We start from the raw sequence: 22,625 nt of genomic DNA on the forward strand, positions 1-22,625 counted from the left end.
CCTCTCATTTTTTAACCAGTCGGGACCACAACACTTCTTAAATTTTAAGGTCCCCTACAGTCTCTACTCTCGATTTCCCTATCTTTAAGTTCCGTCCATTTTGTATTTGTACATACGTCTTTTATTACGTGCAGTTAGGCATTTATGGATAAACTTTACTGCGCTTAAGTTTTCGCACTGCGACCCTGGCTAGTTGAAATTGCAACCTATGCACACATTAATTCTTCAAGTATTATACAAACATAACATTATGTTTAAAATGAGAAATGAAAAGTTTGACATGCTTTCAATAATGATTTATTTATTATTAATATTCGATAGTGCCTGATACAAAAATTTTGTAGTTTTATACGCCGACGTTCATTTACACTGCCGGATTCTACGCGGCGCAACATACGAAAATAGATATGTGTACTCGACGCAATGTATAAATCGAATGTTCATTCTCTCCCTCTTCCTCCACCTCTATTCGCCGTACAGTCTCCATAGTTACTTGATTCAATTCGATTACTTAAATTTCTTTGAATTCATTTTACTCTCGATTCAAAGATCATCTCTTTAATCTGCCAGCAGATTCGTCGACTCTTTATCGTTTTCTACAATACTATAATATTATAATTATAGTCCATGGGATAGTTTACTCGTTTATCAGAATAATCATTATAGTCGTAACAATGATAATATTGAAGACGGCTGTTCCTAATGAACCTTTCATCTTACTTCGGAATATCTTAAGTTGATTACCCAATACCTATGTTATGTAGCTACCATTAGAGAACTAGTTATATAGGATTTTTTCACGGCAGTGAAAAACCTGTAAAAGCCAGGGACTGGATGTGCTGCATTTGCGCTCCGAAAAAGTGACAAGTGTAACCGCTCTAGAGAAAAGGTCGAAAGATAAAATATAAAAAATGGAAGGCTTTAACGAAAATCAAAAGATAATACTTCGAAGTTAATACCCCAGGTGTAATAAATTGCATTAAAATTCGTAGTTATAGTTATAAAGACTGGAAAAACAAAACTGGTGAGGTCCATAAAGTGAGATCCTCTGACGACCAACGGAGAAGGCACTAACATTTGTACGTCCCATCGTTTTCCATATCACACAAAGAAGCTACACTTTTCAACTTTTTTTTCAGAATCCTTGTTCTTATGATCACTATAGCTTTTCAGATCTCTTACACTGTATTTTGTTTACATTTTCTTGCACCGCTTCTCCTTGACCGCTGAAAACTTCTTCGCAGTTGATTTCTCTTCATCTCACGCTCGATATCAACTTGATCCAAGCCCACTACAGCATCTCCAGAACAATCTACACCTCTCATATTTTCATAAATTTCAGATTTTCCACTTTTGACCAACACTTTTCTCTCCTCTTCCTCTTCATCAAGTTCGAGTTCGCTGCAACTATCGCTGGCACATCTGCAATATATAATGAGTTTTTCATATCATAGCCTGAACTGTCAACTAAATAATTAAACTGTCGCTCAGGGCGGATGATTCAGAGCGACTTCGAGACTCATGAGTTTATCACGTTTACTTTGAGCGACTATAGAGTGATATAGTAAACGAATCAACAAGATAGACCAACAGATAGGTAAAACGAGGATTTTTTTTAACTCACGCAGATTCCCGCTGCTCTATTCGCGAAAGTCTCCGCTTCATCTTGGCATAACTGCTAGAGTACTCGGCAAGCAACCTGGCGAGTCTGGTCTGCAGATTGTATACGGTGTTTTCTGTACAACGTTAGAAAGAATAGAGATAGAAATAAGGCTAAATGAAGGATTTTCATCAGTGAAAACTACTATTTCTTCAATAATTTTAAATTCTTAGCCAAAATTTGAAACAGTTTGAATGATTACGATAGGCTAAATTGGTGTAAATTATGATCATTAAAAAATGCAGTTATAAGGTGGCCTTTCCCCTGCCACTACTTTCTCATTCACTGTCTGTTTCTCGGTCACTCTCGCACAAGCATAAGCACGCCTACACGCATATATGTATGTATACAATTTAAAAAATTGGCATTTTCTGAATACTGTAACACATGCAGCAAACTCAAATGTATCCCTTCGACCCAAAATATATGTATACAGCATCAAAGAATTGTTAGGTTAGATTCGTTTAAGTAATTAAATTCATTTAATTTTGACGTCATTTGTCAGTATTATGAATGCAAATAGAATTGGAAAGGGACTTATAGATTTGTACTTAACCCTTTGAATACCAGGACTCAAAATTCGTGTCGGAATTTTAACCTCCTTATACAGGTTGACTCGAAACAGGCATTTACCGAAATTTGCAACAGTTTTTAAATGAGAAACATTATGATGCACCAATCAGAACGAAGGATATCCGCGGATTATGGCTGCGTGGTGGGAGATACAGTCCCCTGTAAGGCAAAAGTTAGCTACTGCATACGGATCATGTGATTAGCAATTATTTCACGGTCAAAGCGCCAAGCGCATTCGTTCACAGACTGGTGGAACGTCACACTCGTAACTCATTACGTCACTAATCTGAAACTCAAGAACCGCGATTAAAATACTCAGATATCAAAGTTCCCCTAACTAGTGGTCCGTCCGATCGCACAACGCTCATGAGAAGAACTGACGAGAAGCCGTGAGAAGGAGACGAACTAACAATAAAAACTGGCAGGAAAACGTTATACTCTCTTACAATGTTCTATTGCGCCAGTATTAGCAGTCTGTGAACGAATTCGCTTGGCGCTTGGATCGTAAAACAATTCCTAATTGTGCGATTCGTCTAAAGCAGCTTACTTTTGCCTTACAGGGAAATCTTTCGTTCTGATTGGTGCATCTTAAACGTTTCTTTTTTAAAAACTATTGCGAATTTTAACAAACGCTTAGCGGGAGGATATTGGGGGACTTTCAGCTATCGCCGACTTTCCAGATGAAAAGTTGTTCTGTATATTTTGCTGCGAATAACTCCCTGATAACGGATCTACCCTCAGTTACTATGTACTTTGTTTATATCTTCTTGTACCGTTCTCCCTGATTGCTGAAACTTGTCGATCTCAATTTTCTTATGAACAAAGTCTACATAAAAATTTTGAAAAATTGAAATCTACATAAATAAAAGATATTAATGTTGTACAGATTGAGCGCATAATTTGTATATGCGTGTTGTTATTATGATAAAATAGACGAACTTCTTTAAATTAAATTTACGACATTTTTCAGACTGTTTGATGTCTTTCTTCTTAGCACTTACCGAGATGTTCCATCTTATCGACAAGCGAATCTTTTGCTTCTTTAGCTCCCTGAAAAACCTCTTCGTCTAACAGACCGTCTTTTCGCAGAAGCTGACATCCACGCTCTGTCAGAGAGTGTCTCGCCTCCGGGTAGTCTGCCAATGCCTCCCAAAGGTCCCTCTTAGCCAAACAAAATAGATCCGAGTAACCTGCAGGTGAGATCACATCACAAGGATACTTTACTAACTTTCACTCGCCCTTAAAACAATGGAGGATAGATTTGAACTTCCCACATTTTGATTGTAATAAAATCTCACCGAGGGATCTCACATTAGCAGTTCTTCTATTTCCGGTTCGATTGCCTGCAATCTCCAAAACACTCACTTCACCGAAGACACTGCCAGCGCCGAGAGTCGCAAGGATCGTCCTTCCGTCATCGGCCACCACGGTCAATCTCCCACGTTTAACTATATACATTTCCTTACCTACGTCGCCTTTTCTGCATATGTAGTCACCAGGACTAAAGACCTGTGGAAACAAATCAAGAGTAAATTCGACATCTGGAAATTAATTCTTCCAAACCTAGTTCTCAATGCCCACCTGAAGACGTAATTTAAGGACGAGCTCTTCGAGAAGGCCTGGTTCGCAATCCTGAAAGATGCGCACTTGCTTAAGCGTATCGAGATGAACGTGAATTGCGATTTCCGCCTTGAGCTTGTCTGGTAAAGCGCCGAGCACTCGTTCTTCATCCAATGCCTGGAGCGTTAGGTAGCCATTTAGATGAGTAGATAGATACCCTTGACGCAAGGGACATGGAAAGTGGTTGATGCTTGCTTGCCTGCTTATTTGCCCAGGTGTAAGCGAACCATCTGATCACCCTCGCTTCCAGTTCCGTCGAAACTTTGCGGAATTGCATATATTGTTTAACACCGTCCATGCGATTTTGGAACTCGACTCGTGCAACGTTCATGTTACTAATCATACTACCAATGTTGCCTACGATTGTCGCAAAAATCAACACACCCGCCAGAAAGTCGGCCACCACAAAAAGATACTCCGCATCGTTTTCAGGTTGAGGAGTTTCACCTGTGATATAATATAATGTAAAACATATCATATCAAGCAGTCTATACATTCTGGGCATATATCGGAAGACTATTCAAACTATAATCTTATGGTGAAACTTCGGATTTCAACGAGTAATCAGAGTCTATCTAGTAACGTGCATTTTTCCGACACGAGGATAATATCTGAAAGCTCTTTTCGTCTCCTCAGATATACATATATGAAATTTATGAAGTTCAATGAAGCTTAAGGGCCTTTCAACATAAAAAGACACATAAAGTATTGCCATAAACTGAGACGATGCGCTTTTCTCGTGAGACTTCGTTTCATCATTTCACCATTTCATGGTGTAAGTTTCTCTCTTTCTCTTTAACTCTTCAACTCTTTGACTGTATCTATCACAATATGAGATATTATATACTCACCGATGGTTGTAAGGGTAAGAGTACTCCAGTAGAAGCTATAGATGTATTGTCGCGTGAGAGAGGCGTTTCTAGTCCCGTTGAGATTGTAAACCCAATTGTCTGAACCAAAGCCCACAACGTAACTTATAGCGAAGTAAAGACATGCGTTCCAGTGGATGAGAACGAGAATAGCCAGGACAACCTTGCATATCCGAAAAGCATTCGGATAGCCTGTTCGGGTTTCAGTCTTTTCAAAGTATTGCCACATTCGTGATAGCTTAAGTAATCGGTTCGTTCGTACAATCACCGGACACGGTACCTATAATAGATATTGAAGTCTGTACGTTTAAACTATTTCTCGTTGAAGCAGTTGATACTCCCGGAAAGGTCACAACCCATCAAGGAGGAGCAAGGAGAATCACCTACGTTGCAATAATCAAATCTGCCATTCGACCCTGACCTCGCTCTCGTTCTAATTTTAAATCTCAAGAGGATATTTTAACCAGGGACATCACATCGAAACCAATTTTACATTGACAATATAATTTTTTCTCGCAGAAGTAAAGACTTTCTAACCTTTCTTCACTCTAAACTTCCCTCGTCTTACCTTAATTTGACAAGAACTCGGATTCCACCAGATATAGGCAAGATCAGTCGGAAATATCGAGAGAAAGTCAAACCTCCATCTTGCAGTCCTCAAGTAATTCTCTCGAAGTCGCTTAGCATCCTTCACCATAAGTCCTTGATCGAGATATCCTGCACGTCATAATTCAATTATCAATAAAATCAAGATCGACAAATATTCTCTTCTAAGTTTTAAATAATTAAAAAGAAAAATTTATTGCTCATTGCGCCATTTCAATTTGGCGGCGCAATATTAATTTTTTTAAAGCCAGAGACAAAGTAATTACGCATAATTAGGAAAATACAAGATGATCAGTATAGTCCGGCAGACCCTTGGGAAATGGTCTATAACGATCGCGTGTATCCTGTTGTTATATCAAAGTGACTTCGTACTCCGTCGGGGCACGCGACTCTCTATTGAAAAAATAATATATTCCCTCCCTGCTGTCTCAAATCTTCTAGGATATTTAGTCTGTTGACCGGCTCTCGAGTATGAACCTCTATGCTCTTCTTCACTGGTTGCAGGTACGGAAGTAATCTTCCATACGTAATAATGTCTCAGGGATATGCCAGCATAGAATATCCTTATATGTAGTTCCTGCTGCTTCTCGAGTCTCTTAGTCATCAAGAGGAGGAGCTGATCGATATGCTAGATCGATATGCAACTAATCGATCTTTCCCCCTGAGGCATCCAGTGTCCAAGACAAATAATTGGCTTGAATGTTTCTAGGGGCTCTACCTAGAAAGCCTCGGGCAAATAGAAGGACAAGTGGACGCCGGAAATTGCCGGGTAGACGGTTAAAATAGATGACTCCTTCAGGAAAAAATAAAACACAAGTATCTCTATCATTGACTTACCTTCGTGAGCATGAACGATAATGTCAAGGAGGTAGATCGTGTCGCAGGTGTAATCAAGGAAGAACCATACACCAGGCACGGCATTGTTCAACTCCCAGAAAACGGCGCGACCAACGACGAAGATGAGATTATAGAGAACAGCTAGTGAGACGACAAGAAGCCACTGTAACCAGAGTAGCAAAATCTTTTATTCTGGAATTAGTTGACTGTACTAAATTTCTACTGATAACCTGTCTTTCCTTGTATTTACAAAGGTTTCTAAGCAAAGTGTTAATCGCACAACTTGATTAAATACTGTGTTATATTGTATCATTATGCTTATACACATATATACACATATATAAAGAATGATTGACAGCCATAATCATTGCAATTTTTATCCATCAATTCTTTATAGAAATTCTTGAGTTATTTCCCTCCTCTTGGTGGCTTTTTTCAATTGCTTCTATGAAATCAATTCCATCGTCATCTAATGTTCCTACTTGGCAGCTTCTAAAATTCGTTCAATCTATTGGGACGATCAAACGCGACGGGTCGATATTGAAATCAAGAAACAGTTTCGAGCCAAATAAAGAGTAGTACCCTAATGGAACTCAAACAGAGAAATCAAATCTTAAGTAGCGCACATAAAAACTCTATGTCTGACGGAATCGTATTTCAGTCTTTTCATTACTAAGATCACCCGTTAGCCGGTCACTCGTAACTTTGCTAATTGACTTTTTCATAATTTCTCCCTGAATTTTTTCATGAGGTTTTAAATGATACTGATTTGAGGGCAGTGCGGATAAGATTCAATTTTATTCCTTTTATTATAAAGTGATATGATAACCGATGAAATGACACTATTTATCTTAGCGATGGAACGGGCTTGCAGATATACGGGGTTTACGAGTTCAATATATTTTTTTTTATAATTCATAAACAATGTAATTCTTCGTAAATCACATATGAATTTCTATAAATTCATTGAAATATATATGGTAAAAATAAAAAACATAATATGTATTCATACTCCCGAGTATCGTGTTCAAACAAAAGAAATTAGGAGCTTTTCGCCGGAAGAGGTATCAAAAATGGAACTTAAATCAAACAGAAGCGTTGGACGAGATACTCAATTTCTCTGAAGATTTATAAGTTCCTATTCTTTCTCAATTACTTTTTATCTTATGTCATACCAATAGAGACTTTTCTTAATATTTTGCTTAAAAGAAGCTAATAAATTGCACAAATCGTAGTGCCGTATCATCTATCTACGAGACTTTATCTAGTTTATATTTATAGATGTAAAATTTAAACATATTCACATTGTAATATCAGATTTTTATGTATATCAAAAATTAATTCTTTTTAAATGCTAACTTATTGCTCTTATAAAATTTAAACATCATCGTCCCTTAATAATGAGCGTAAAAATCGCTAGATTTAATTAAATGAACATTTGTTGAACAAAAGTTTCATTCCAATAGATCGAATCGTCATCAAAGCTAACAAATTGATGAGTCATGATAGATGGTCTAAAAGGTAATAGTTGATAAACAGCGACAAATGACAATGGGAGGCGATGGAAATAGAATATGCGCAAGAAGATACAAATAGACCAGTACTCACTCTATAGTGAAAAGGAAGTGTAGGGTCGATGGCAAGGCGGTGGCCCCAGCAGCAAGTGGCGCTGTGCTCTGGTGATGTCGACGTACTGCTGCCCTGGAATTTTGCTAGGAATCCGTCCGGTTCTTGTTCTTTTTTCCTTCTCCTGGGTCTACACTTCCACATGCACTAAAACGATACAATTTAACATATTTTCTCAATTTAATCGATGTTCTCTGATGGTAGCGCTAGTGGCTGAACCCGAAAAGGTGATTGCTAACTGAGCAACTTGGTCGGAGCAGTTAGTCGATCAGGAAGCCAATAACTTATCTAATAGATTTACTGAGCAATTACCTGAAGACGGTGGGTAAGGCGACGGAAACGACGATGAAATTTGTCAGATTTGTGGAAGTTCCCGCGGGAACTCTCCATCCCGCCACTCTCCTGTAAAATCGATTGATCTGATGTAGTGGAGAGAAGCTTGATCTTTTTTCACTCTCTATGCACAACTTCCTGGCGTCGTCGTATCTACCTAACCTAAACCCAGCTATTAGGGATATCTAAACATTAAGAAAATGTTGGAAGGATACTATTACATTTAGACTCATGTACCGTAACCCCATTAAACATTCACTGCGGGATGTGGGGTATAGCCGTTGAGCGAATTATCCTAGTGGCATTAATAATCACAATGACTTATTGGTACTCACTTGATTGGGATGGTGAACTTCCAGAACCCGTATAACCTCCGAAAGTTCCGTATCGGGACAATTCGATGTGCCCGAAATTCTTGCCACGTGGCTTGAAAGACTCGTATCCTGGCCAGAGAAAATCTGTCGCAACATATGTCAAACGATTAGATCCGGCTATTCTAGCAATAGATGGAAGATAGGCGTAACGCAAAAAATATCGAGGATATTATTTTTCCGCTTAATCTCGATGATGCTAGATGCGCCAAGAAATATATCCAATCCATTAATAAGCAGTTTAATCAACTAATGGCCGACATCAAGGACGACTAAGACCCATGAACTTATACCCGTCTGCTTCCACAGTGCGGTGCTTTATGACATAGTGCGACCTCATGGCTGCACAGTCATACCACAAGATTAATTGATATCATGCCTGCAGAACCTTTGAGAAAGCTACTCTATTATCTTTCGAAGATTAAGCTAAAATACCCACTAACCTGAGACGATTGAGAGTTTCGACGTAACACATGATTACCGAGAGGGGATCGGTTCGAAGGAGACAGTGAATGAGAATGAGAAATTATATGTGAATTAGAGGGAGAAGGTTGCGACGAAGCTGGAGAGGAAGCAGAAATAAGGACCGGACGGGATTCCGTCGAGCTGGGACGAATGTTTTGCAAGGGTTCGGGTGGCTCTGGAGGTTCGGGGGGTACTGTCCTTTGAGGCCGGTGAGAGGAAGCAAGTCGGCGTGCATGTGCCGCTAGCGGGTCAGCAGTTGCTGCAGCCATCATATAGGTCCACATGAGTTAGGTTATTCTTCCTCCTCTTCTCCTGGTTGTGCCTCTTAGTTCTTCTTGGCCCAATAGCCACTTCCAGGAGTACTACCACGCTTGATATCGGCGATGCCACCACACTGTCAGCATGACACATGCCTGCGAACTTTCCTGGCTGTCTGCCTGCTGACCTGTAATCATAGATTAACCGAAACTTTATCCAACCACTTTTAATTTTTTTTTCTATTCTCTCCATTATTTTACAATCGATAATAGATTGCGATCATTTTTTAGGAATAGTGCGGTAAACTTTTTCAATCGAACGTATCTGCCGTTATAGACTGTTTTGGAATGTTACAGAGCTTCCACTACGCCAATCGATGCTCTAAGTTGGTTGCTACGCATCGAATCCTATTGCCTTGCAATATTCACGCCAACATGAGGCTCTTTTACTCATAATACCGAGAAACGAGATTTTATTAAACTTTACTTACTTTTCATTCTATCGAAATCGAGGTAGAAAGAACAAAAAAGTGAAGACTAAATAATCCTCATACTACATAGGGATTGTATGATGACATATTTAGTCATCCTCGTAATCGCAATGGGGCGTCGGCTAGCTGACGCCCTCAGTATCGTTGGTTGGCGTCGCCGTAATTTCGATCATGTTCAACGTACCAGTTGTGTTCATGAGTTCTAACGAAACTATATAACACATTCTTCTGTCGCGCCGTGACGTTACTTGCATTACCGTAGCTATGACCTGCGTCACGACGGCAAGCACATCGTGGCTAGGAGGTAATGTCAACCTATGAACAAATCGTTTATTGGCGCTAACCGAATCCTGATGATTTTTCCTATTTCTAATTAGGACCGAGTATGGGAAAAGTATGGAAACCACCTCCGGGCTATGCTAAATATAACGCTTTTTAGTACAGGCCGGAGATTAAATAGGTCATTTGGTCCCTGAAAAATATCTTGATAGTTCTCTCTTTCTCTAGGTGGAAATATTATGCTAGTAGTAAAATATTGTAGCTAATATTTCACAATGTCCATAAATTATTCTGAAAAACTGTATTACGATGATACTGAATCTATAAGGCTTTTTTGTTTAATGCTTTTACAAATAAACTGTGTAAAATCTTTCTAGTTTCCCCAAATAAAACCAGACAACCGTTATTAATAGATTCAAGAAAGTAATATTATCTAAAAACTATAGAAAGTTTTCTTAAGATTTATATTCGCGACATATAATTTCATCCAAAATCATAATGAATGACAATAATCAACAACGACTGACAAAGACGTCTTGATTACATTAAGGGCGTTCAAAAAGTTTAGTGTAACTGATACGTTACGCTGACACACTTTAATTAAAGTGTACTTACTACCTATAAGTATTACTTTACTATACACATTTTAGAAAGTCCTTATTTGCTTGTTGTTTGTTTCACGTCGTCACAGTTTATAACCTTGATAGGGTTACGGTTACGCTTACTATAATGTGCCTGATAGGAAATGCCTAGTTTGTAGTATTAACATACTAGCTGAAAATTGGCTGAGCCCATAATTGCAAGTCATAAATACGAAAACTATGTGAATTCCCGGCTAGGGTTTTTTTCTAACATTCTAACATTAGGTGTGCTCTGACAGATTTGTATACGTGAGGATGCCCATCTAGTTTCGCGGCGAATTAATTTCTCGTTGGCTGCTCATTTTAAAGAAATATCGCGACTCATGTTTGTCCTCACGAGTGATTCGATGAGCTTTGCGGTGCTTAGGAACAATTGCGCTTAATAAAACGTCGGCAATGCATGGCAGATCAAAAAGTCATAAACTACTAAAGGCTAGAAAATTTTCAAGAAATAATGCTTCCATGTCAAAGATTCTAGGAACAAAGAAATGAAAAATAAATAAATAGGACTTATCAGGTTGAACAGTGGGTTCGGTGGCATAGTGGCTTGTGTCCAGTTTAGCTGTCCGAAGGTATCGGATTCAATTCCCGATCATAACTCCTAATTTTTCGGAAATTTCTAGCCTTGGGAAGGAGGGAAGAATAAGAGAATAGAAGGGAGATTGTTTTTAAGTTTACATGCATTAGTTGTTATCTTTATGCACTATGGGTAAATATTACATCTACAATAAAATTTGAATTTTCTGAAAGGAAGAACAACAATACAGACAAATCAGTACCCAAAAATGTATTAGGTCTCTAATGCAGAGCGCAGACAGCATATTTCACTGGCGCCTGTTCGTCCGCACGCTCAGGCATACCATTAAATATTGTCCCTAATTCCTCTCTATCGCTTATACGAAGAATTCCAATTAGTCTTCTCAAGCTAACGGTATATTAGAGGAAAAAAAGAAGTAAGTACAGGAAAATAAATGAAAACGCTGCTATCGGGCCTCTATTAATTTAAAAGGAAAATGAGAAAGATGAAAATATTTTACGGAAAGTAAGAAAAAGCAATGGCATAGAGGTAAAGTTGCAAAAATGAATAGGTGAAATACATTTATGATGCTTCTGACGGACAGGCCTCCACTCTCAGTCCGTCGCTACACGTAAGAAATTGTAGACGCGATATTTTTCCTTTTTTTCCATTGCCATGCAAGACTGATGAATAAAAAAGTAAAGCAGTTATCTAAAGAATCATGGTCTCATGATTTATTCTGCGACAATGTTAATTTATAATATTTATAATAATTAAAATAATAATATAAGATATATAATATTGTATTTATAAGTTATAAAAATAATATTTTCAAGAAACCTTGCGTGACATAGGAACGGAAAAGAAGAAATGAGTCTAAAATCCCTCACACATAACGACCAGCTGAAGAAGCGGGAAGCCCGATCACAAAAACATCGTAGGGGTATTCCGACCATTATATTCACAACTGTGCATAAAAGTAAGACATTTCCTTGGAACTCAAGTGATATCGAATTTCATCGTTCGCAATTTTATGAGGGAAAGCGCGCTCGCAAATTGTATATCTTCAACTCAGAGGTCACCTTCCGATTACGAAATGAACGCTTACTGTGAGGTCACCACTGTCGATAATGCCACTAATTGATGCGTATGTATTCGCGGAGGAAACTTTAAATAGCAAAGAGCAAGTGTACACATTCCTGTAGAAAATGTAAACTGAAATTTATTGTATGCATCTAGAGAAAAATACTATCATGGTACTTATGGAATCTTTTTTGACGCGCACACTTCGTTATTCTCGTATATAATACCGCGAGGGCAATGTGGTGCTGAGAGCTCGGTCGATAACTGCTGTGACGGTGTTTAGTAAGTAACCGGATAAGGTATAAGATAGTGACGTCTGCATCGATGCGCCCGCGGTTTGATGGAAGATGGATCGGTCACGGGGGATATGGAAAAGACATTAAATGGACAGGGGTATAAGATTTTTTAGGTACCACAGCGGGCGCTTGGACTTAGTCAAGAGAGGTTTATGAACGCTCAGCTCGAATCAAACAGCGGGGTGACAAAGTATCCAGCTCGGATTAAGCACCAGATCGATTAGCAGCGGCAGCCCAGATCGAGGAAAAGGGTAAGAGAGCACCCAGCCTAGATCAAATAACGGAGGCTAACGAAAAGAGCTGGTAGTTGATGAACGTACGAAGCCAATATTGGTTGACGATGTGTTTATCTCAGCGAGTAGCAGCTGATTGGCCTATACCGTCCTGGCTCCCTCCTGCTTTCAATTGACTTTTATAAAAAACTACCCTATTCTTAAGACTAAATCGTGGACCTTGAAGAGAGTCCTCGCCTTCCAAAATTTCTTCGATATGGTAAGATTGTGGCAAACGACGTTCATGCGAGGCTTTGTTCCCGTAAGCGAGGCGTTTATAAATATAACTAAGGGCGCGATGAAGGGTCAGGCTCAGCGATGGAAGCCTAAAGGATACAGTCCAACGAGTAATTTGTTAATTTTTTCCCTCGTCATGCATGACATATTGATCCTGAAGATCAATTAAATTTCTCTGGAAAAACACATGCGGAATGGCTTATATTTAAAATAGAGGGGTAGAAGCAATCCTAATAATTACAAGTCCATCGTATACCATAGTTGTTATAATTGCCTGAGGATGCAAGTGCGTCTGACGTGAATGGCCAATCTGTTGAATGTAGTACTAGGACGAGTAGCAGTGGTAGTCAGTATTCAGTCTAGTTGATGAGTGCCAAGTAGGATCGTTGTGCCGAGTAATTATATCAATCAGTTATGAATACAAATTCATTACGTTTTAGTTTGAAATTAGAACTGTTTCGTCAATCTCGTAAATTATTCCAAAGTATCCAAATCTGACACTATTAAATTTGTCCTCGAGGTCAGCCTAGTTATTTTCTCTATTCGTTATTTCGTGTTTTCTCTTCTATCTCCTCTTTCATTCACTCAGTCGCCGGGTCACCAATCGATCTATCAGGATATAGCGGACTATCTTAGCTGAACAGTTGACTGTTCTTCCTGTCTCCTCTCTCAGTCTTACATGTAGTCACTCCTATGCGAGCCTAACGATACAACTGCTTCAAATTTCCTTGTGGACATTTAGAACACACTAGCTTCTAAATGAACTGATATACAGGGTATTTCTTAAGCCCCGGATAGGAGACATACCGTTAGATCCGGCGTGAAAAAATACAAATAGTGGCGTCAACAAAATTCAAAATTTTTAATCATCTTATTAATTATTACGGATTAAAGTAAGTCAATCATAAGCGCGTGAGAACTGGTAACTCCTCCTCAGTCTCCTCCCACTGGGGACAGCCAATCATTTATTTTCCCACAAAAACAGTGACCGGTGGATACGTAAACGAATATTATTCTTTTGTTTATTTTCGTTACTCTGTTGTTTATTTACATTACTATATTCGTTATGCAACAGTCAAGTCGACAGACGACAATCATTTTTGCGTAATGATTACCAACGAGTATCGATAACAAGGTTGATGACGATAAAAAGAATAAAGGAGTTAAAGGGAGAAAGCGGGAGCCACTATATGAAGCTTTCGCCTTGTTTCGCATCTCGTTTTGCTAGTTAAGCTTGAAGAACCGAAGTCGAGATACACTTGGCCTTGGAGACAGTGGCCTGTTCAATTATTGATTTCAGTACTCCTTCGGTGCTGATCATTAAGCAACTTCTTCCTGGCTACTGAGCCAAAAAAAATTTGCATTTTACACTACTTTGGAATGTACCGAAGATGTGCAGAGTCGCCAGTTTCACTGTCATCAAGAGGAGCACAACAATTGAACAACTTGTTCTTCCTAAGAGTAAAAGCTCCTGGCCACATAGGTCGGAGCATCTAGACTCGTTACACATTCAAATTTTGAGGACCGCCGGCATTGAGAATGTCCTAATAAACTCAGATGATCGATAAAAGCCCTAGTAAAAGAAACCTATGTTTATTTCTATAATGCACATAAATTGCCTATTGAGCAGCTATTCCAACATCCCTTCTTTTGCAGTTTATCTCTATTGTATATTGATGTCCTATGTATATTGGCGACCAACTCTTATAGAAAATCAGGTGTCGACGTTAGTAATACTCCGTGCACAGATGACAATTTTTAGTCTCACAATGAGCTGGATGTCCATAAAGACCTTTCGCCAAATGGATAAGGGTATTCCCTATATGCGTATTAATACTGTTAAATTTTAGTGAATGCAGTCTCCTATTTCATATTAAACTGGGATTTTACAGAAAATCAAAAGTTCTACAGTTTTTGTTAGAGAGCGCATGAAACATCTGGGAATATATTATAATCCGCCACCAAAGACAAGGGGATGCGCGCGTGTCTGTGCATGCGTGGCCGTGGGTCCTTGCGGACGTGCATGAGTGACAAATTTTGTGGACAATATTTCAAACAAATGCTAAACAGATTGGTATAACATTTATAAGAGATATGAAGTTCCGGATATAGATAAAACATCAGATATTCAGCACTTCCGATTTCGATAAAGCACATACCCAAAATGCAGAATGTTTTGTATTCCATACTAAAAAAAAAGATGTGATAATATCAACTACCAGCTCGGATCATGGAAAAGATCAATCGACACAGATTTTAATTTATTACACTATTGTTGAAATTATGAAACTGGTACACTTGGTTCGACTTTATAGTGTACTCAGAACAGTTATAGTATTTGATCGAAATAAACTTAAAGACAATTAAATCAATTAAATCTGCGGTTACTAAAAGATTAAGAATGGGGTAATCGAAAGTTTAATCGCTAGGCAGCACGACGTGATACGATGTAATTAAAGGATTACACTCGCAGACGCGGAGCGGCGTAGATGTGACACTTTATCGCTTGTTACATTGTAGCGCACGGCATCGCAATCGTGAAGTTCATTCGTAGCGCAAGTGGTTAAAGTGCATCTCTCAAATGTATCAGAGTAGTAATTTTACGAAGCATACTTTAATATAATTGTATAGCATAGCATAACAGCTCCTCTAAGCTTTTTGAACACTTGGAGTCTAATTAGAACATCCCTAACAGATTATAATTTTGGGGTATAATTACATAAGGTTCCATAAGTACTGTTATTAGGGTATATAAATACCGGTACCTCATGACATGCACTACTTTATATGTATAAGAATAGTATTAAAAAAAACCCGAAGCTGCTGTAAACCATATGATAATTGGATAGAACAATCGTATATATTGAAATTAATCTTATATCTTATATTATATCTTATATTATAATATAAATAATCACTAGTTCTATCCCCTATTACAAATTTATTTTTTTTATATTGAACCTATTTCATTTAATTTGCATAATATCTTGACACGATACTTCATAAAGCAAATGTTTGTGCGAACACGCAATATAGCACGTACATGGTACAAGAGTAAGGTAAGTATACAGGGTGCTTCGTAATTGCCATACACGGGAGGTCAATACTGGTCCAGGGTGGCCCCCTGAGTAAGAATCCGTAATTCGTTTGGTCCTACGTTCAGTAGTTTTTCTACAAATTGAGTTTTACTCCGGCCAATCAGAGGAGAGCTTTAAACGAGGTGTCGCGACGCCTTCAACAATGGAAGACTTTACAAGACTTCACTATAGTCGGCTGAGTTCACTTGGTACATGTGGCAAGGATAAACAAATTTAAAGAGCCATTTGATTGTCTGCTGCACATAGCATTTGTTTCTAGACGGCATCGATGAAGTTAAAGCCAGCCAAGGAAGCCCACTAGATACTACACCAAGCAAAGCACCAGAGAATGGGATTGGAGTAAAACAAATGCTACCGACGTTCCATGGACGAAACACATAAGCTGGACACCGGATCTTACAATACGTCAGATTGAACAAAATAGACTAAGAGAGAAATGCAAAAACATGTAACGCCTTATTTTGCTCAGAGAATATTCACACCAATTTGCAGCCTTTTGCGACTTCCGGTGTTGTTGATTTCTTTTCATACATGCATTTCTCATACACGTGCTTCCTCAACGGAAACTCTTTTCTTCATTTAATTCAAGCACTGTTCGAACACAGCACCATTCTGTGCAATGCAGCAGTGTGCCCGTTCAACTACACTGGCTGTTGCTTTTGCCACCATGTCGTGCGGTACGCTCTCCGCAGCTGCAATAATGCGCCGTTTCAATTCATTAATATTGTTTATGAGAGCTCCGGCATAAACAATATCTTTTAAATGACCCCACAAGAAGAAATCCAATGGGGTCAGATCAGGTGATCTTGGCGGCCAAGGTTTCTGTCCACCTCTTCCGATCCATCCCGGCCATTCGCTATTCAGGTATTTGCGTACGATTCGGCGAAAATGCGGCGATGCTCCATCTTGCTGGAAAACGATATTCCTAAGGACATCGTTTGGAAGATGAGCAAGGAGATCGGGCAGGTCGTTCACCAGGAACTCCTTGTACAAGATGCTATCCAATCGATCCGGGAGGAAAAATGGGCCGATCTACACATTTTTAAAGAATTATTTAAAAAATTTCACACTGGAAACGCTACAATACATGTGGTCTGACATGAGAAAAGGACCAAATTTTGATTTCGAGGCGAAATCTATCTGTCTGTAAATTCGCTTTGAATTAAAAAAGCAGAATTACCAGTTCGTCACCGATGAGTGCAGCCCAAACCATCACTTTAAATTTGAACTGGTTGTCCCTCTGCTTCACCGCTCTTGGATTTACATCCGCCCAAACGTGGCTATTGTGTTGGTTAAAAAAACCATCGCGCGTAAAAATTGCCTCGTCTGTCCAAAGAATTCAGTTGTGGTAGTTTTCGTCACTATCGCAGTCGTTAAGAAAACGTTCACAGAACTGCATCCGCTGCCCCGCCACTCATGCCAAATTGCTGCTCGAGACTCCTTGTACTTTGTGTTCCGTCCACAGCGATTGCGTCTAACACATCGTCCTGACGACGAAGGTTCCGATGACTTTGTGGTCTACCGGCATCATGGCCATTTCTCAAACCTAATATTCCCCCGTTTTGACAGCGATCTTGAAGACGCCGAATGACGTTCGCGTCAGGACCACGACGGTTTGGAAACCGCTCTCGATACAGCCGAGCTGCCGCACCGGCTGACTCATCGCAAGCCCCAAGGGCCATTAGCATGTCCCAGTATTCCCGATCCGTATACGCTGCCATGAAAAACGCAATATGGCGACGTAGAAAAAATAATAAATGATCAGAAAAAATGTATAACACTGAACGAGGAACACAGAACACAAAAAAGCAATAAATAAGCAAATGGCACAAAACTGAATAAATTGATTGGATTGGAGGTAGCGAGGATATAATACGAGGCGATGTCGATAAGAAAATAACGATTGTCGAATTGACGAGTTGCTAGCGTAAATAGCATAAAAATGAAATTAAATAAATGCTACGCAGCATCGACTTTCAATACCAGCACAAATTTGCCATCTGTGAAAATTATTTGTTGCTTCTCCCCCAAAAACAAATCGCGTAGAGTTTTAACCGTTGAGGAAGCTCGTGTATGAGAAATGCATGTATGAAAAAAAAATCAACAACACCGGAAGTCGTAAAAGGCTGTAAATTGGTGTGAATATTCTCTGGGCAAAATAAGGCGTTACGTGTTTTTGCATTTCTCTTTTAGTCTATTTTTTTCAATCTGACGTATTGTAAGATCCGGTGTCCAGCTTCTGTGTTTCGTCCATGGAACGTCGGTAGCATTTGTTTTACTCCAATCCCATTCTCTGGTGCTTTGCTTGGTGTAGTATCTAGTGGGCTTCCTTGGCTGGCTTTAACTTCATCGATGCCGTCTAGAAACAAATGCTATGTGCAGCAGACAATCAAATGGATCTTTAAATTTGTTTATCCTTGCCACATGTACCAAGTGAACTCAGCCGACTATAGTGAAGTCTTGTAAAGTCTTCCATTGTTGAAGGCGTCGGGACACTTTGCTCAAAGCTGTCCCCTGATTGGCCGAATTAAAGCTCAATTTGTAGAAAAACTACTGAACGTAGGAGGACCAAACGAATTACGGATTCTTACTCAGGGGGCCACCCTGAACGAGTATTGACCTCCCGTGTATGGCAATTACGAAGCACCCTGTATGTATACATCTACTAATTGAAATGAGTACACGCATAAAAGAATTTTTTCGCACATTATAAATCTGTGGATTATAGTGAAAATTTAAAGAAGGTGATAGAAAATTAGTCTGTCTCTATGTGTAAGAATTTATCACGTTTATTATTTTACAAAGTGATACCAAATATTTACAAGAAAAATACTCCGATACTCCATCAGAATAGTTTCATATATATATGTTTTATAGATTTTCATGGACTTCGCTTAATTAAAATGTATAGATAATGGGATTAACTTCCAAAAAACGCATACCGCCGATGATTCTGAAATTTGGTATAATAATGTATTTTGCAAAATGAATATGCAAACCGAACGAAAAGAGGTTCTTCTTTGATTTTCATACTCAAAGTGGTGTTTGCGCCAATTTTCGTTACGATATTCGTGATTAGAAGGTCAAAATACGTTATTATACCAAATTTCAGATCGATCGGCGGTATGCGCTTTTCGGAAGTACACCCAGATGGAAAATTGGGGGAAAAAAGATAGAAAACAGTAAATATTTCATAAAGACTTGAACACCAATTCTTCGTTTTTCATACGGATCTCATGTTTCTGTAGTAACCATACAATCTTTTAAATTAATCAAGGAACATGTATTATCTATTGCATTTATCAGAGAGACTGTTCTTTTTCTGCTTCCTTTCCTTATAGCTTCTTTATAAATGATATTAGCTATTAGTCAACAAATAAATTATTAATGCAAAGATCTACATACATATGCTTTAAGCCCATTACCGATTAAATACTAGTAGAGAGGGTTAGCCTTTATGAGATTTTATTTCTTATGAGTAGTGCGCACTGGTGGTCACAGTGGGCACTTGAAGATTGGAAGTTATGCTATAAGCAGTACCCCCAAAAAATACTTACAATTAATGTAAAAAACTATGCTAAGTACAGAAGTGCTGTGAATACCTCTAAAAAAAAGTATTGGAATCGTATTATTAGTGTCAAGTACATAAGTTACTACATATCTGCTTATTATATGCTCTAGCATTGGCCCACTATTTTAATTGTATTTTCAAAATTTTCTATAACATCTTCGCTACTCTTCAATATTACTACTGCTTCTCATATTCAATGATGATTTAATTGTCATTTAATAATTAATGGTGATTCCTAATCGAGTACTATTTGGTGGGTAGTGTGAGCAACAAGTTTTGTTTGTAGTCAATTGTAGTGACGTAATTTTCGTTTGTAATAGTATAGTTTCGTATGTAGCCGATTGTAGAGACGTAATTCTCGTTTTTGGTAGTGTAGTTTCATTTGTAGTGAATTAATGAGAAGTCTAACAACTAATTTGAATCGAGGTAAACACATTCGATTTCTTTTTCAGATTCTGTTTCCTGTATTAATAAAGATTATTCATGAATAATAGCCAATACTCAAACAGTCCGGTTCCAACATACTCCTTTTATCGTTGAGATCATGTGTGCAAGTATTATAGTGCTATTATAACTGACAAGTGGAATACTATCGTGAATACTGCTTTTTCTTTTAATTCGTAAAATAATAAAAATCGAAAATGTCTTAAACTCTCCTTTTAATTATAGATAAAAGTCATTGATCAACCATTTAATTCTTAGGTCAAAATTCGCATTTATACAATAACAATCACAATTTTTCAATCGAAGATTCTAGGTATTTATTCTGAAATACATTTCACATAAACTTACAGTTGATTCTTTTTAACTGCAGCAATTATTCAAATATTATTTCTTTATTGAACAATTTGTTAGGAATACCTACCTGTAATGTCGTGTATCCAAATTTTTGAACAGTTTAAAAACGATATTACCTATGGGTACCCCTGGTACATGATTTTCGCTTTTTTTTAACTAAAATTATAAAAATTTCTTCAACGTTAAAGTAAAAGCCAAGCTTTGTGTCACAAAATATTATATAATATATAAAAATATAGATCAGTGCAAAACTATGCACATGCATACTTCGTAACATATTTATGCAGAACATCTTAAAATATTATGTTGTAACAACACATTTTACTCGTGAATCACCTATAGGCCCTGCAATGTACAGATTTCAAAAGCAACAAAATTTCGGGATTCTCAGTTAACCAGTACCCTTGACGGATATGTTAGATAAAACGAAAAGAGAGAAGCACATACGAAGCTGGAAGCCAGATACCCGACTGCCTGAAAATAAATTTTATAGATAATTATATGAATGATATTCGCTAGATGTAATCTCTTTCATTTAGCATTAAATATGTTCTTACGACAGATGCGGTTACGACGACTGAATTTTGCATTACATTATATACATATTCGTAAAAATTACTATTGCAGTATGAATATATAGAAAATTCATTAAACTGTTAATATTTATTGAAATACCTGAAAAATATAATTTACATAATGATATGATATAACTGTACAGTTGAAATATAATTAAAAAGAACAATCTATCTGCTTTTGCTGCCGGGAGTAGGACTTGAACTTGCGATTATCGTGATGCTCCAAGTAAAGACTGTGGCATTCTATCCACTCAGCCCAATTTATAAATTTTACTTTGATTAAGAATTATAATCGTAATTTCTTATAAATACGTATATGGAAACATTTTGAAACATTTATGAAATCTTCAATACTTTAAGTATGATTTCATTGTTAACAATACAGAATTTATTGAATTTATATAAAATTTTATTTACAAAATATTTAATGCATTGTTTCTTTGTATATTTGATCATATATGCTGCAAGAAAATCCTTTGCTTGTTCCGTATATAAAAATAACATTTCTTATCCTTTCCTACTAGCAAACAATCGCTTTCATGCTCAATCAGACACTTATTGTATTAAGAACTTTCCTATAATAACATCTGAGATACAATAAGTATTGAATGTTCAAATTACTGTTGCCTCAAGTAATTATATGAATACGTAGAATCAAGACTTGCATAAATTGCAAAGAAAAGTACCACATAATCACCTTATTTTTGGAAGCTGCATTTATTTATAGCCGGATCGCGACAATAGTTTCATTTTGAGGGGCCATCCGGGTACAAACCGAAGCGTAAATAAGTCCCTTAAAATTGGTTCTGATGTCGCAACCTGACTATACTGTTAGTTAGTATGAATTAGATGCAATTATAGTTTTGAACATTTTTAGCTTAATGTTTACAAATTATACATTTTCACAAAAGTTTATCAATAAAATTAACTTTTTGGAGAGTAACGGTAACAAAGAAAATACGTAATTGTTAACAGTATTAGCATAGAATTTTGTTGCTGTCTAAAAAAGTAATGTCCAACATTACAATTTTCTTGATACATATATTGTTGTTATATTTCGTGAATTCCGTTCGTTACATAGTGGAAAGTTTATGCTAATGTGATATTCTCCAAGTTGTAAAATAAATATATTAAATATGGTACCGAAATAAGTAAATTTTATCACGTTTTACGTGTAAATTTATTTCCTATCATTTTGATATCTGTCACCCACTAATTTCAGGGAAAAACAATGCGAATCATTACAAACATACTTAAATTCCCGAAAATAAACATGGCGGAGATACTTATCTACTAACAAAATTTTGATAATTTTTGGTATCGTCATCTGAAAGTACGTTCGAAAGCATGAAACTTTGGTAGACAACATTTTTTTTGTATTTCGCATATTTTACGCGGTAATCGATCTGATGGGCAAGTCACCTTGTATATATGTAAGGGTGTTTCACCCCCTAGAACCGATTGGGTTGCTAATTATGTACGCACTTTTTATGTCTCCAAGCACTTTATTTACCTATCAAGTTTCATCAACATCTGGGGGGGGGGGGCAC

The 22,625-nt window shown here is 37.7% G+C and overlaps 1 protein-coding gene across 2 annotated transcripts in view; it reads right to left on the reverse strand.

The window, feature by feature from the left end:
- Positions 1-281: 281 nt before the first annotated feature.
- The window catches only part of LOC107273102 (cyclic nucleotide-gated cation channel subunit A), a 29,060-nt gene continuing 6,716 nt past the window's right edge, over positions 282-22,625 (reverse strand). The window contains exons 2-14 of one of the 2 annotated variants that reach the window (XM_015750928.2): positions 8,939-9,405; positions 8,460-8,582; positions 8,104-8,193; positions 7,774-7,938; positions 6,166-6,328; positions 5,291-5,439; positions 4,705-5,002; positions 4,053-4,300; positions 3,815-3,970; positions 3,532-3,742; positions 3,235-3,423; positions 1,625-1,736; positions 282-1,422 (exon numbers count right to left, since the gene is read on the reverse strand). In XM_015750928.2, the coding sequence (XP_015606414.1) occupies positions 1,179-1,422; positions 1,625-1,736; positions 3,235-3,423; positions 3,532-3,742; positions 3,815-3,970; positions 4,053-4,300; positions 4,705-5,002; positions 5,291-5,439; positions 6,166-6,328; positions 7,774-7,938; positions 8,104-8,193; positions 8,460-8,582; positions 8,939-9,244 (2,454 nt within the window). In that variant the 5' untranslated portion in view covers positions 9,245-9,405 and the 3' untranslated portion in view covers positions 282-1,178. Of the gene's footprint in view, positions 1,423-1,624; positions 1,737-3,234; positions 3,424-3,531; positions 3,743-3,814; positions 3,971-4,052; positions 4,301-4,704; positions 5,003-5,290; positions 5,440-6,165; positions 6,329-7,773; positions 7,939-8,103; positions 8,297-8,459; positions 8,586-8,938; positions 9,406-22,625 lie in introns of those variants that run through there. The other variant, XM_025090392.1, reaches the window with a different exon arrangement.

The sequence above is a fragment of the Cephus cinctus genome, unplaced genomic scaffold (assembly GCF_000341935.2).
Source record: "Cephus cinctus unplaced genomic scaffold, Ccin1 Ccin1_scaffold1383, whole genome shotgun sequence".
In the NCBI taxonomy this organism is placed as follows: domain Eukaryota; kingdom Metazoa; phylum Arthropoda; class Insecta; order Hymenoptera; family Cephidae; genus Cephus; species Cephus cinctus.